Source organism: Dicentrarchus labrax, unplaced genomic scaffold (assembly GCF_905237075.1).
Source record: "Dicentrarchus labrax unplaced genomic scaffold, dlabrax2021, whole genome shotgun sequence".
In the NCBI taxonomy this organism is placed as follows: Eukaryota; Metazoa; Chordata; class Actinopteri; family Moronidae; genus Dicentrarchus; species Dicentrarchus labrax.
The window spans coordinates 1656164-1668376 of NW_026136704.1; the positions used below are offsets into that span (position 1 = coordinate 1656164).

At 41.8% G+C, this 12213-nt stretch overlaps 2 protein-coding genes and 1 long non-coding RNA gene across 3 annotated transcripts in view; 2 read left to right on the forward strand and 1 right to left on the reverse strand.

Annotated features, from left to right (window-relative positions):
• Positions 1-2376, forward strand: part of LOC127362371 (proteinase-activated receptor 1-like) — a 58862-nt gene extending 56486 nt beyond the window's left edge. Inside the window, exons 3-5 of the mRNA XM_051398034.1 lie at positions 85-285; positions 1473-1669; positions 1767-2376. Coding sequence (XP_051253994.1) covers positions 100-285; positions 1473-1669; positions 1767-2262 — 879 coding nt within the window. The 5' untranslated portion in view covers positions 85-99 and the 3' untranslated portion in view covers positions 2263-2376. The remainder of the gene's footprint in view (positions 1-84; positions 286-1472; positions 1670-1766) is intronic.
• Positions 2377-3082: 706 nt separating this feature from the next.
• wdr74 (WD repeat domain 74) lies at positions 3083-6504 on the reverse strand. The gene is made up of 2 exons (XM_051398005.1): positions 5481-6504; positions 3083-3760 (listed from the first exon to the last, which is right to left on the reverse strand). Exons 1-2 carry the CDS (start codon positions 6084-6086, stop codon positions 3215-3217), a joined length of 1152 nt encoding a protein of 383 aa, XP_051253965.1. The 5' UTR covers positions 6087-6504; the 3' UTR covers positions 3083-3214.
• Positions 6505-10171: 3667 nt separating this feature from the next.
• Positions 10172-11725, forward strand: LOC127362401 (uncharacterized). The gene is made up of 3 exons (XR_007884457.1): positions 10172-10191; positions 10524-10604; positions 10721-11725. It is a non-coding gene; the product is annotated as an uncharacterized LOC127362401 (long non-coding RNA).
• Positions 11726-12213: the final 488 nt, after the last annotated feature.

Genomic DNA, 12213 nt, shown 5'->3' on the forward strand with positions numbered 1-12213 from the left:
TGCACCTCACAGCTTTACTGATATCACTGAACAGGGTCAGGTATTAAAACTGTCTCTGTTTCTTTAACCTGATCTCTCAAACAGGTTTCACTCTGAACAATGGAAGATTTCTACATTAACAACACATCACAGGACAACAGCTACTATTACAGCAACACCACCATCAACAAAGATAACTATGACCATCACGTTAATCAAAGGTTCATCCTACAAGTGGCAACATACATAATCTCTGGTATCGGCCTTCCTTTGACCCTGGTTGCCATCTATACCCTGTATTCTGAGGTATGTACATTATATCAGTCTGTCAGTCTGTCTGTCAGTCTGTCTGTCTGTCTGTCTGTAAAGGATGTTGATCTTGGGGGGCTAGGCGTCAGGGGGCTGGGACGAAGTGTTGTAATGAATGAATGAATTTACAGGAATAATTGATCACAGAATTAAAAGTTACATTATAATATATAATATATATATATTAGGGATGCTCGATATTGGCTTTTCTGCCGATATCCGATATTCCGATATTGTCCAACTCTCAATGTCCGATACCGATATCACCCGATACCGATATCACCCGATACCGATATCACCCGATACCGATATCACCCGATACCGATATCACCCGATACCGATATCACCCGATACCGATATCACCCGATACCGATATCACCTGATACCGATACCTGCAGGCTTTTTACACCAAAACTGTAACAACATAACAACATAACAACATAACAAATCTCCTGTTGTGGAATTAACACATTGTGACTCATTTTATGGCGATGCCCCACTGGATGAATACATAAATGCAACATTTCCAAATGTAAACACTGTCTGTGCAAAATAAGAGAACAACTTTAACTTTCATTGTATTAATACTGAAAGGAGCGCTAACGCTAATCACTAGCTTTGGTTAATGTGTTTAATTGTATTATTCACCTGAAGGAGTGCTAATGTAAATTAAAGAACAGCTCAGAGCAGGGTCAAATATTTAAGGTGTATTGAACTTATTTTGTGTTAATATTAAAATCATTCAGCTTTAAATTGTTTGTTTGTTAGCCACCGTTAGCAACCAACCAGTCTAGTTGTTGTTGTTGTTGTTGTTATTCGTCATCTAGTGCGCCGGTAAACGTCCCACGCTGCGTTCATGCAGGCTCGGAAATGCTGAAGCCTACAGAACAAACATCGGTTATAAAAACCCGATACCGATAATTCCCAATATTACATTTTTTAATGAATATCGGACGATATTATCGGACATCACTAATTATTATTATATATTATATCATTTAAATTCAAATCTCACTCACACACACACTCACACTCACACTCACACTCACACACTCACACACACACACACACACACACTCACACTCACACTCACATACACACACACACACATACACACACACACACACACACACTCACACACACACACACACAGTTTGTTTACCTTTATCAATATTTTCCTGCAGGTGAAGAACGATCATGTTGCTCCGATCTACGTCATCAACCTTCTCCTTTCTGACCTCATTCAGTTCTGCTGCTCCACTGTTGCTGAGGCGTTAACATATTATTATCAGCTGGGACTCGTATCATTCATCTTCTCTATCATGTACTTCTGCAGTCTGTTGGTCAGCGTGTGCTTCATGGTGTGTATCGCCCTGGAAAGGTAACTATCTGTCTCATATGTACTTCAGTGTCTGACCATTATACCACTGTATGATTCTGAAGACCCTCAAAGACCATGTCTCCATCTTCTATTACAGGTTTTTGGTCATTGTCTGTCCACTGTGGTACCGCTGCAGACGATCCATAAAGAGCTCTGTGCTGATCTGTGTCCTGGTCTGGGTTGTTCCTTCTGTCCTTTACTTATTAACAGAATATTTATATTACATCGCCTTCTGGGTCATCTCCACCCTCCTCCTCCTTCCCTTCCCACTGTTCATATTCTTCCTTGTTGGGGTCCTGAAAGCTCTGTCTGCTTCCATCTCCGTCCCCTCTGATGAAAAACGACGAATTGTGGGAATTTTGGTTCTGGTGCTGCTTATTTACACACTGCTGTTCCTGCCATCCATTATTGGGATGCTCTTAGAGACATATAACGAAACCCTCAACATCCTGAGTTTGATGTTTCTTAGGTTGAGTCCTCTTGCAGACTTGGTTCTGTATATTTTCATGAGGAAGGGGATCATAGAAAAGATTTTGGCCTCTGTGTGTTGTTGCAGAAAGGACAGCAATGATATCAGCAGTTCATCAGTGTGAGAGAGAGAGAGACAGAGACACACAGAGAGAGAGAGAGAGAGAGAGAGAGACAGAGAGAGAGAGAGAGAGAGAGAGAGAGAGAGAGAGAGAGAGAGAGAGAGAGAGAGAGAGAGAGAGAGAGAGAGAGAGACAGAGAGAGAGAGAGAGAGAGACAGAGAGAGAGACAGAGACAGAGAGAGAGAGAGAGAGACAGAGAGAGAGAGACACAGAGACAGAGAAAGAGAGAGAGAGACACAGAGAGAGAGAGAGAGAGACACAGAGAGAGAGAGAGAGAGAGAGAGAGGGAGGGAGAGAGAGAGAGAGAGAGAGAGAGAGAGAGAGAGAGAGAGACAGGGAGGGAGAGACAGAGAGAGACAGACACAGAGAGAGAGAGAGAGACAGGGAGGGAGAGAGAGAGAATGAGAGAGAGAGTCTTATTCTTCAATCTTTATGGTTTGTTTAACACAGAGAACATCTGAACAGATCTTTAGGACTTCTTTCTCTTTGACCTCTCATACACATTTAATTTAGTTAGAACTAATGTTTGTTTATCCAAAACTGTCTGTTTCCAGTTTTGTTCAATCTTTTGTAAAAATGACAAACCAAACTACATATTATTTGTTATCTTCTTATCTAAAAAGATAATTATTATTATAATTATCTAAAATGCACAATTTCTGACTGGAGTTTGGTCTACAAGACGTTTGTCCTTCAACGTCTGTCCTCCTTCGCTGGAGCATTCAGGTGTAAACAGGTGAGAAGAAAATGTAGAGTTTAGTTGTTAAATTTGATTAATTATTTATCAATTAATTATTACAACAACAACAACAACCGGAGGAACTTCTTTTAAAGTCGTTTTAATAAAATCTGACAGAACATTAGAAAACACATTTTGGAGACAGTGTAGTCTCAGATTTCAGTCTGTTTGACGGCGTTCAAATGTCCCACACTCTGATCGACCCCCAAACGCCCCTCAGTCTTGTCCTTTCTTCCTCTTCTTCTTGCTCTTCTTCTTTTTCTGCAGCTCCTCCTCCTCTTCCTCTGTAGTTTTCCTCTTTGGTTTCTCCTCCACCCGCTCCATCGTGTCCCACACCTCATCCTCGCCTCCCTCCTCTTCCTCCTTCACCTCCTGGGACCCGCCCTCCCCCGCCGCCCCCCGTCCGTCCTCCAGGTCTCTGCTGGCGAGCAGGACGCAGTTGAGGCGGGACTTGAGGTAGACTTTGTGCAGCAGCGTGCGGTCCTCCAGGCTGTGGATGCGGAGGAATCGGTCCAGGCCGCAGGACGCCACCACGGGCAGGGTGGGGTGACACTGCAGCCCCCGCACGCCCCCCGCCAGCCCCTTCAGGCAGCCGCGGACCACACCTTTCCTCAGGTCCAGCAGGGCGATCTGACCGTGGGTGTTTCCCACCACCACCGTGCTGCCGCCGGCGGGCAGAGACAGAGCGGTGAGCGGGTACTCGCCGTACTCCACCTCCAGGACGGGACGCCGCTGAGGGGACGAAGGGTCGAACACGTGGACCTGAAGGAGGAGAACATCGTTAAATAAATAAATATATATATTTATAGTGTGTGTGAGCAGATATGTTTATTGATCTTTATTCAAGGGATGAAAACTTTATTGTGAAATAAACGTTAAAATGAGCAGTTTCTGAATGGAGTCTGGTCTATGAGAACGGATGTTGACTGTCAGTCCTGTGTTCTGATGGTGGGACGACCCTTTTGTTTACGTTGTTATTTACGTAATGTCCCTTTATTATTGATCTATTGACAGCCGAACTGTAGAGTTCCTGCTGTTATTGATCCCCACTGAAGGAATATTCAAATCAAATCAAGTTTATTTGTATAGCCCTTTACAATAGCCGAAAGGTACCCAAAGTGCTTTACAACAAAGCCATGAAACAATACATAACACATATATAACATACAAATACAATTTAAAGTGCTGCAGCACTGCAGGGTATTAAAAGCCTTCCAGAAATGCACAGAGAGGAGCAGACAGAAAGAGTACACCTAAGAGACAGTACTGTCCTATTCAGAATTAAAAGCTAATCTAAAAAAGTGGGTCTTAAGCTTCGATTTAAAAAGGCCGAGATCAGTAGTGGTGCGAATGTCAGGGGGCAGTTTGTTCCACAGTCTAGGAGCAGCGACGGCAAAAGAACGATGGCCCCACTGTTTAAGTCTGGACCTAGGGACCTCTAACAGAAGCTGACCCGAAGAGCGCCGGGCTCTGCCACAATTGCGAAAAGTTAAAATCTCTGACCAGTAAGAGGGGGCCGAGCCGTTAATGGTGTTAAAAACAAACAACAAAAGTTTAAAATCAATTCTAAAACGGACTGGAAGCCAGTGGAGTGACGACAGCACAGGAGTAATATGTTCGCGTCTGGACGTGCTAGTTAAAAATCAGGCAGCAGCGTTCTGCACAAGTTGGAGACGAGAAATTGAGGACTGACTGAGGCCGACGTAAAGGGCATTACAGTAGTCCAGTCTTGAGCTGATGAAAGCATGGATTGCCTTCTCAAGATCCTGCCGACTGAGAAAAGACTTCACTTTGGCCAAAAGACGGAGCTGAAAAAAGCTCGTACTGACAACAGAGCTAATCTGTTTGTCAAATTTGAGCCCAGTATCAAATGTTACCCCAAGATTTTTGACATGTGATTTAAAAAGAGGGGCCAGAGTGCCAGAATTTGTGGTGAGAGCATTCGACTTAGCTGGTGAACCAAACAAAATGCATTCAGTTTGTCATTTCAGTGCAAAAAGTTCTGTGACAGCCACTGTTTTATATCTGTGATGCAGTCCAGCAGTTTAGTAAGTGCAGTGTTTTCGTTTGGGCAAATATATCTGCAAGTCATCGGCATAAAAGTGAAAAGACAGGTTGTGTTTTTTTATAATTGATCCCAGAGGTAGCATATACAATGAAAACAGAATAGGGCCGAGAATAGATCCCTGTGGCACCCCACAGGGCAGCGATGCATTTGAGGAGCAGTGGTCACCAATCGAGACAGAGAAACTCCTGTTTGCCAGGTATGACCTAAACCACTGGAGAAGGCAGCTGGAACAGACCCTGAGCTGAGACTAGCAGACCTGACCCAACAGAACTCAGAACCTCCTTCAAAACCTTGGCTGGAATAATATAATAATATATTAACTATGGATGAGGTCAAAGTGCCGTAACCGTTAAAATGAGCAGTTTCTGAATGGAGTCTGGCTCACGTGTTCATTCCAGGTGTAAACAAACTCACCTGATGGTAACCTGTGCACGTGACCACTTTGTCGGAGTCCGGGATGAAGGCCAGGTCTCTGACCCAGTGCGGCCGCCGTAGGTCCAGCCAGTCGTCCCGCAGGTTCTTGGCGGTGAACAGGGGCGCGTCCGGTTTCTGCAGGTCCCAGATCTTCAGCCCGTTGTCCTTCCCGCCGGTGGCGACCCGGTCCCGGTGTACCGGACTCTGCCGCATCCTGCACACGTTGTTCCCCGCGCTCAGCTCCAGCGCGGGCTCGCTGCTGTCCTCCCTCCAGACCCGCAGCGTCCCGCACTCCCCGCAGGTGACCAGTGCGGCCCCGCAGAGCGCCAGCCCGGTGAAGCCTCCGTCCGCCGGCCCCCCGCAGCGCCGGCTGTCGGTGAACTGACCCTTCTCGGTGCTGAAGGTCTTCACGGTTCCGTCCACGGAGCCCACCAGAACCTCGCTCTCCGCCGGGTCCCCCCAGCACAGCGCGCGGACCTCCTGGTCCCGGCTCAGGTGGCTCGTGTTGCAGAAGTTGAAGGCCTGTTTCCGGGTCACACTGACCCCCTTCAGGATGCCGGTCTCCGAACCGAGCCACACGGTGCACAGCCGGCTCCGGTCCGCCATCGCTCCGGGTCCACAACCACACACACAGCACCGGGTATCACCGGGTATCACCGGGTATCACAGGGTAGCTCCGGGTCCGGGTCCGGGTATCACTGGGTATCACAGGCTCCGGGTCCGGGTATCACAGGCTCCGGGTCCGGGTATCACAGGCTCCGGGTCCGGGTCGTGGAAACACACGTGTTTGTCTGTCGACTGCGGCGCGTGGTAAAGACGTCACTGCGTGGTTTTAAATGAACTTTATTGAACCCGGAAGCTCGACAGTTCCGTTTTTTATTAGAAACTTTATTTAGTCAACAAATCCATACATCAGCACCGCGGTCCATTTGTCTCGTGAACTCGGAACCAGAGTTGGTCTGCTGCGACAACGTGACGTCATCACCCGTCTCTACCACTGATAGAGATCCAGTTGTGTTTGGGTCAGAGAGAAGATGGACGCCTCCAGTGCAGCAGCAACGAGCTCTTCTACACAAACACAACAAGTCTCACACTTCAACAATATTTTGCCATTTTCGCCTGTTTCAATTTCAACAAGTGCTGTGGCGTTTGTCTCGAGCCTCCAGGAGCCACCAGGAGCCACCAGGAGCCACCAGGAGCCTCCAGGAGCCACCAGAGGCCACCAGGAGCCTCCAGGAGCCACCAGGAGCCTCCAGGAGCCACCAGAGGCCACCAGGGGCCACCAGGAGCCACCAGGAGCCACCAGGGCCACCAGGGGCCACCAGGAGCCACCAGGGGCCTCCAGGAGCCACCAGGAGCCACCAGGAGCCACCAGAGGCCACCAGGAGCCTCCAGGAGCCACCAGGAGCCTCCAGGAGCCACCAGAGGCCTCCAGGAGCCTCCAGGAGCCACCAGGAGCCACCAGGAGCCACCAGAGGCCACCAGGAGCCTCCAGGAGCCACCAGGAGCCTCCAGGAGCCACCAGAGGCCTCCAGGAGCCACCAGGAGCCACCAGAGGCCTCCAGTGGCAGGCTAGTGTTATTGTTAGCTACATTAGCCTAGCAGCTCAGAAACGAACCTGTACATTGAACAGTGACACAGAGACTGAAGCAGCAATGGAAACAGTGGAGGAGAAATACAGTCCACATTAAAACCACCAACGGAGAACAAAGACAAAGAACATACAGCTCAATGTGGACACTGCCATCTTTGTTTTGTGGGTCGTACTTGCCCCCCCCGTCCAGCTCGGGGAACCCTGAGGAACCCTGAGGAACCCTGAGGAACCCTGAGGAACCCCGAGGAACCCCGAGGAACCCCGAGCTGGACGGCTGAAATTACAACCAAAAGGGGGCGTGTCTGTGAAATCTGGCGAGATAGCTGCGAGATTTACACTTTCCAACTCGGGTTCAGAGTTCAGAGACAAATAGAAAGCAGCATTACAGCAATACACAAACATACATTCAGATTAATAGCTTTCATGTTGATGGATTTTAATAGATTTAATATAATATAATATATATAATATATATAATATAGAGGTTTTTGATTAGTGTAACGACATTTATGAATATGCCATGTGGCTAACAGTATAATAAGATTGATGTTGATGTTGATTGGTTGTCAGTGAAGCTTTATATGTTCAAAGGGAAAAATGAGTTTCAATCGAAAAAGAAATCAGGTTGCAAATATCTTCCCATAATCTGGTTGAGAAAGAACAAGACCAAAATAAATGAAACATCTTCAGGGAGTCCTACACAGAGAGAGCACTTTAAATCTATATCTTTATTAATCGTATGTATGTAATGGGTAAATTCTGTGAATTATTTTAAAAGATACTTCTTTTACCTTATTATTAATTATATATCTAGCAGGTAGAGATCTTTTTCCAGTTAAGGTTATTAATAAAGTTGTTCCAATAAGTTATTACATGTGGAGTTGATACGACTTCTTTCTGAAATAAAGAGCGTATATTACGGTTACTATTGCGTGTTGAGGAGAAACTAATTTGGCCGATTTCAAGTTTGGTTGGATCAAAAGGCAATAATGATAATTTAAATAACAGTTACTCCAGGAGGAATCACATTTATAACAATATTAAATTCACTAGTAGGAATAGGGATTCTATATTTTAGGATAAATTCCTGATATGTAAGTAATGATCTGTTTGAGTTAAATAACTGAAGAACTAAGAGTATATTGTGAATAAACCAATAGGGGTAAAATAAGGATTTGTTTCTATATATGATGTCTTTATTGTTCCATATGTAGTATCTATGTGGGGAAAAATTGTGTTTATAGGGAATTGTTTTAGCCAATTAATTCTGAATGTATTATTCAAAGTGTGAAAGACCACCCTTATCATATGAATTCATTATTACTGACTTTTTAATGTAATGGTTTTTGTTTCGCCATACAAAGTTAAATAGCATCTTATCAAAGTTTTTGGAGACCTTTTTATTAACATCAAGAGATAAAGCAGCATATGTAAGACGGATAGTCCCTCAGCTTTGGTTAGCAAAATTCTGCCTCTCAATGACAAATCTCTCTGTAGCCATTGATTCAGTTTTTTCTGGGTTTTATCAATAATTAAGTTAAAGTTTAAATCACGTCTGGCTTCCTTATCTTTAGTAATGACAATACCTAAGTAAGTAATAGAGTCTTTTAAAAGGTATATTACATATGGAAGGGGATTACAAAATTTAAGAGCAAGCAATTCACATTTCTTTACATTCCACCAAAGTCCGGAAGCAATAGAGAAAGTACTTATCAAGTCAAAGGCTAAAGGTATCTGAGAGCTATCCTTTAAGAATAACTGGCTGATGATAACTTCGTTGCCCGCCATTGAGATACCTTTTAATGGACTGAGCTTTATAGAGTCGGTGAGTAGCTGCGTACATAAGAGAAAAAGGTAAGGAGATATAGGGCATCCCTGCCTGACCCCGCGTTTGAGGAAGAAACGAGGAGAAGTGCCAGCATGCAATTTGATTGAGCAGTTTCCATTCGTATACATTGTTTTGACTACTGCTGAAGTCTGAACCAAAACCAAAGTTTTCTATCAATAAATCAATCAATAAACAAACAAACAAATAAACAAACAAGTAGGTAAATACATGACTAAACAATAATAAAAAATAAAGAAATAAAGTAAATAGATATTTTATTTTTTAAGTCAAAATAAAATTTAATTTACTTTTAACTATTATTAATAAATATTCATTGATAATAATTCCTCCAGAAATAAACAATATCACATTAATTAGCTCATTATTTCAGAATATTTCCATTTTATGTTTCATTCAAACAAACAGATCTTTATAAACTTTAATATATTTATTAAATAATAAAATTAAACTTGAATATATTTATTAAATAATAAAATTAAACTTTAATATATTAATTAAATAATAAAATTAAACTTTAATATATTAATTAAATAATAAAATCAAACTTTAATATATTAAATAATAAAATTAAACTTTAATATATTAATTAAATAATAAAATCAAACTTTAATATATTTCCTGTCTGCTGTTTGTTTTGTGTTTAATGTTTTTTTTATTCATAGTTTTGTCGTCAGTATTTTATAGTGAAAACACACAGATATATTATATTATATTATTATATATTATTTTATATATATATTATGTATATATATATATAATAATATTCAACATTTAAATCAGCGAAGCACCATCAATATAAATACATATATAATTGTCTTTGAGGATTTCACAGAATTATATTTATTCATTAAATAAATTAATGTATTCGATGTATAAAGCAGACCTCTAGGACTGCCTTCTTTCATTTACTTGGCTACTTGTGGTTCCTTTAGTCTCTAAAAGTAGAACAACTTATTTAAATGGTGAATATTCCTTCCCCTCTAAGAACAGACGGAGATAACAGAGGTTTTGTGGCAAAAAGAGCACATAGTTAAATATAAACATACATTAATTACTTTTGTCTTCACACCTCTTTTTTGTTTCAGTTGTGGGATTTTGAGGCTCCTCAATGAGCATAAATTGTTATTTGTAACTTGGACACCTGGACAAAGCCATATACTTTTCATCATGGAAACCTCATTTATGTTCTCTGTTTAAACAACAGTGGTCTTTGGATTCGAGGATTTTAACTCTAATATTTTTTGCAGTTGAAAGTTCAGATATAGATGGTGAGTTAAATGGCTTTTATTATTACAATGTTGTTTTTCATACTTTAATTCATCAGCAGTAGTTTCACTAAAGTTAGTAGCTTTACTGAGATTGGTAATCAATCACAGTAAATAGTTAGTGATGGTTTTCTATGTGAATTAAATTATTGTCCCTGGTGATACAGTTGTGAGCAAGACTTTTTAATTCTGCTTACAGTTTTTATCTGTGAAATTTAAGAGTTAGCAGTCAGCTGTCAGGTCGGTGGTCATATTTGAATGTCAGCATTTCATATCCATAATACCTGAGATCTCCTTAACTAACAGGCACAAATGTTTGTCTGTTACTGTTGTAGATCAGAGCACAGGATCAAACCTGGTTAAAAGGCACCCACAGAAGAAAAGTGAACAAAAGAAGAAGGCAGTGAAAGAAACAGGTAAGTTCTATAATAATTCAAAGCTACTGTTAGGTGTTCTCTGTGACTGTGTGCCAGCTTCATCTTGGTTTATGTATTTAATGTTACAGAATCTATATTGTCTTCTTTGTCTGTAGAGGCACCCAAAGTTGAAGAGGAGTGAAGCAGAGAGGACTGCTGTCAACAAACAGGTTCATAGCACAGCTCCGAGTTCCAGGTAAAGAGGACTGTGTCTAATATCACAAGAGAGAGAATCCTTGGATCAAAGGTCTACTTCTATTTTTCTACTTTTAATTTCTGGTTGAGCCAATAAGTGGCATGTTAGTGTTCTGATGTCGATTGGTTAAAAGTGGTGGAATATAACTAAGCACATATGCTCAAGTACTGTTCTTGCAGATATAATTTAATCTAAATTTAACTAGCTTCTTTTCTTTTTTAAAGAAATTGAAGTGGAAACTGGGATCAAGGAGCCACCTACTGTTGAAATATTGCATTTGTTTGTCTCTGAGTATAGCTAGCAGAAAGTGTGGTCCTCACTCCCTCACTGTGGTACTCATAAAGGAATGTCTGTGTGTGTTTGTGTGTGTCTGTTTGTGTGTTTTCTCATCAGGAAACTGTTTACTGAGCTCATTCTCCATTAGAGTGAATGGGATCAGTTTATATTGCAGCCAGTGGAGCTCCCCCTGCTGGACAATACATAGAATGCAGGTTTAAGACACTTCAGCATTGGCTTCACTTTTCAGACCCAGAAGCTCTGTCCATATATATACAGTCAATGGGACAGTCTCATGAGTGTAATTTCTGGTTGCAGCAGGAAGCTGTTTTCAACCATATAAAGAGTTCTACAAAGCCACTGTACAGTCAATGAATTATACGGTAAACTGCAACAACATTTCCCAATGTTGGTCATTTCAACAGTTACTTCCACACCCCAACATTAACATATGTGAATGTGATCCCCTCTCACGGGTGTCAACTGCCCCTAGCACAGACAGGAAGTACCCAGCCACAGTGCATCAACCTCCCGGAGCTGGTCAGGCTTGTGATAACAGCAGATCTGCATTATCAATAATATACATAATAATCCTTTGATATTAAAACCCAATACTGATGCACAATCACAGCAGCAGGTGGCAGACTTGTCCCATTGAACAGGATTTAACCTTTTCAAATAGAAAAACCCAGGTTACAGGTTGAATGGGTTTTTATCCATCAGGTTCACAGAAACATTTTCACTAAAGTGTTCACAGTTGATTCTGTTCTATCACAGTAAAGGCTGAACAGTCAGAGATCCACCATAAAATATAAGCTGTTAGATTGGAAGAGATCAGTGGACCCATCAGTTTTTATTATTTATATTTATTATTAATCATGTATGAGTCAATAAATTCTAATTAATACCATTTATCATCATCAAGTCATCACTTTAAGCTTCCAGCAAGTTATCTTCCAGAAATGCACTTTGCTTTATAAAGTGTCTATATAGTGTTCATGTAGACAACAGAGATTTTCATTCATCAGCTTTTAATTCAGTGAGTCAGTCAAAGGCAGACATTCACATTTTGGTCTAGAAACTGATTTTTAATTGAAATATAGAATTACATATACTGTGATATAAGACTTTATCCAT

Coding starts and splice junctions, on each gene's coding strand:
- wdr74 (XM_051398005.1), bottom strand. CDS start 6,086: ATGGCGGACCGGAGCCGGCTGTGCACCGTGTGGCTCGGTTCGGAGACC. Junction 3,761..5,480: donor CGTGCACAGGTTACCATCAG/GTGAGTTTGTTT, acceptor CTCCTCCTTCAG/GTCCACGTGTTCGACCCTTC.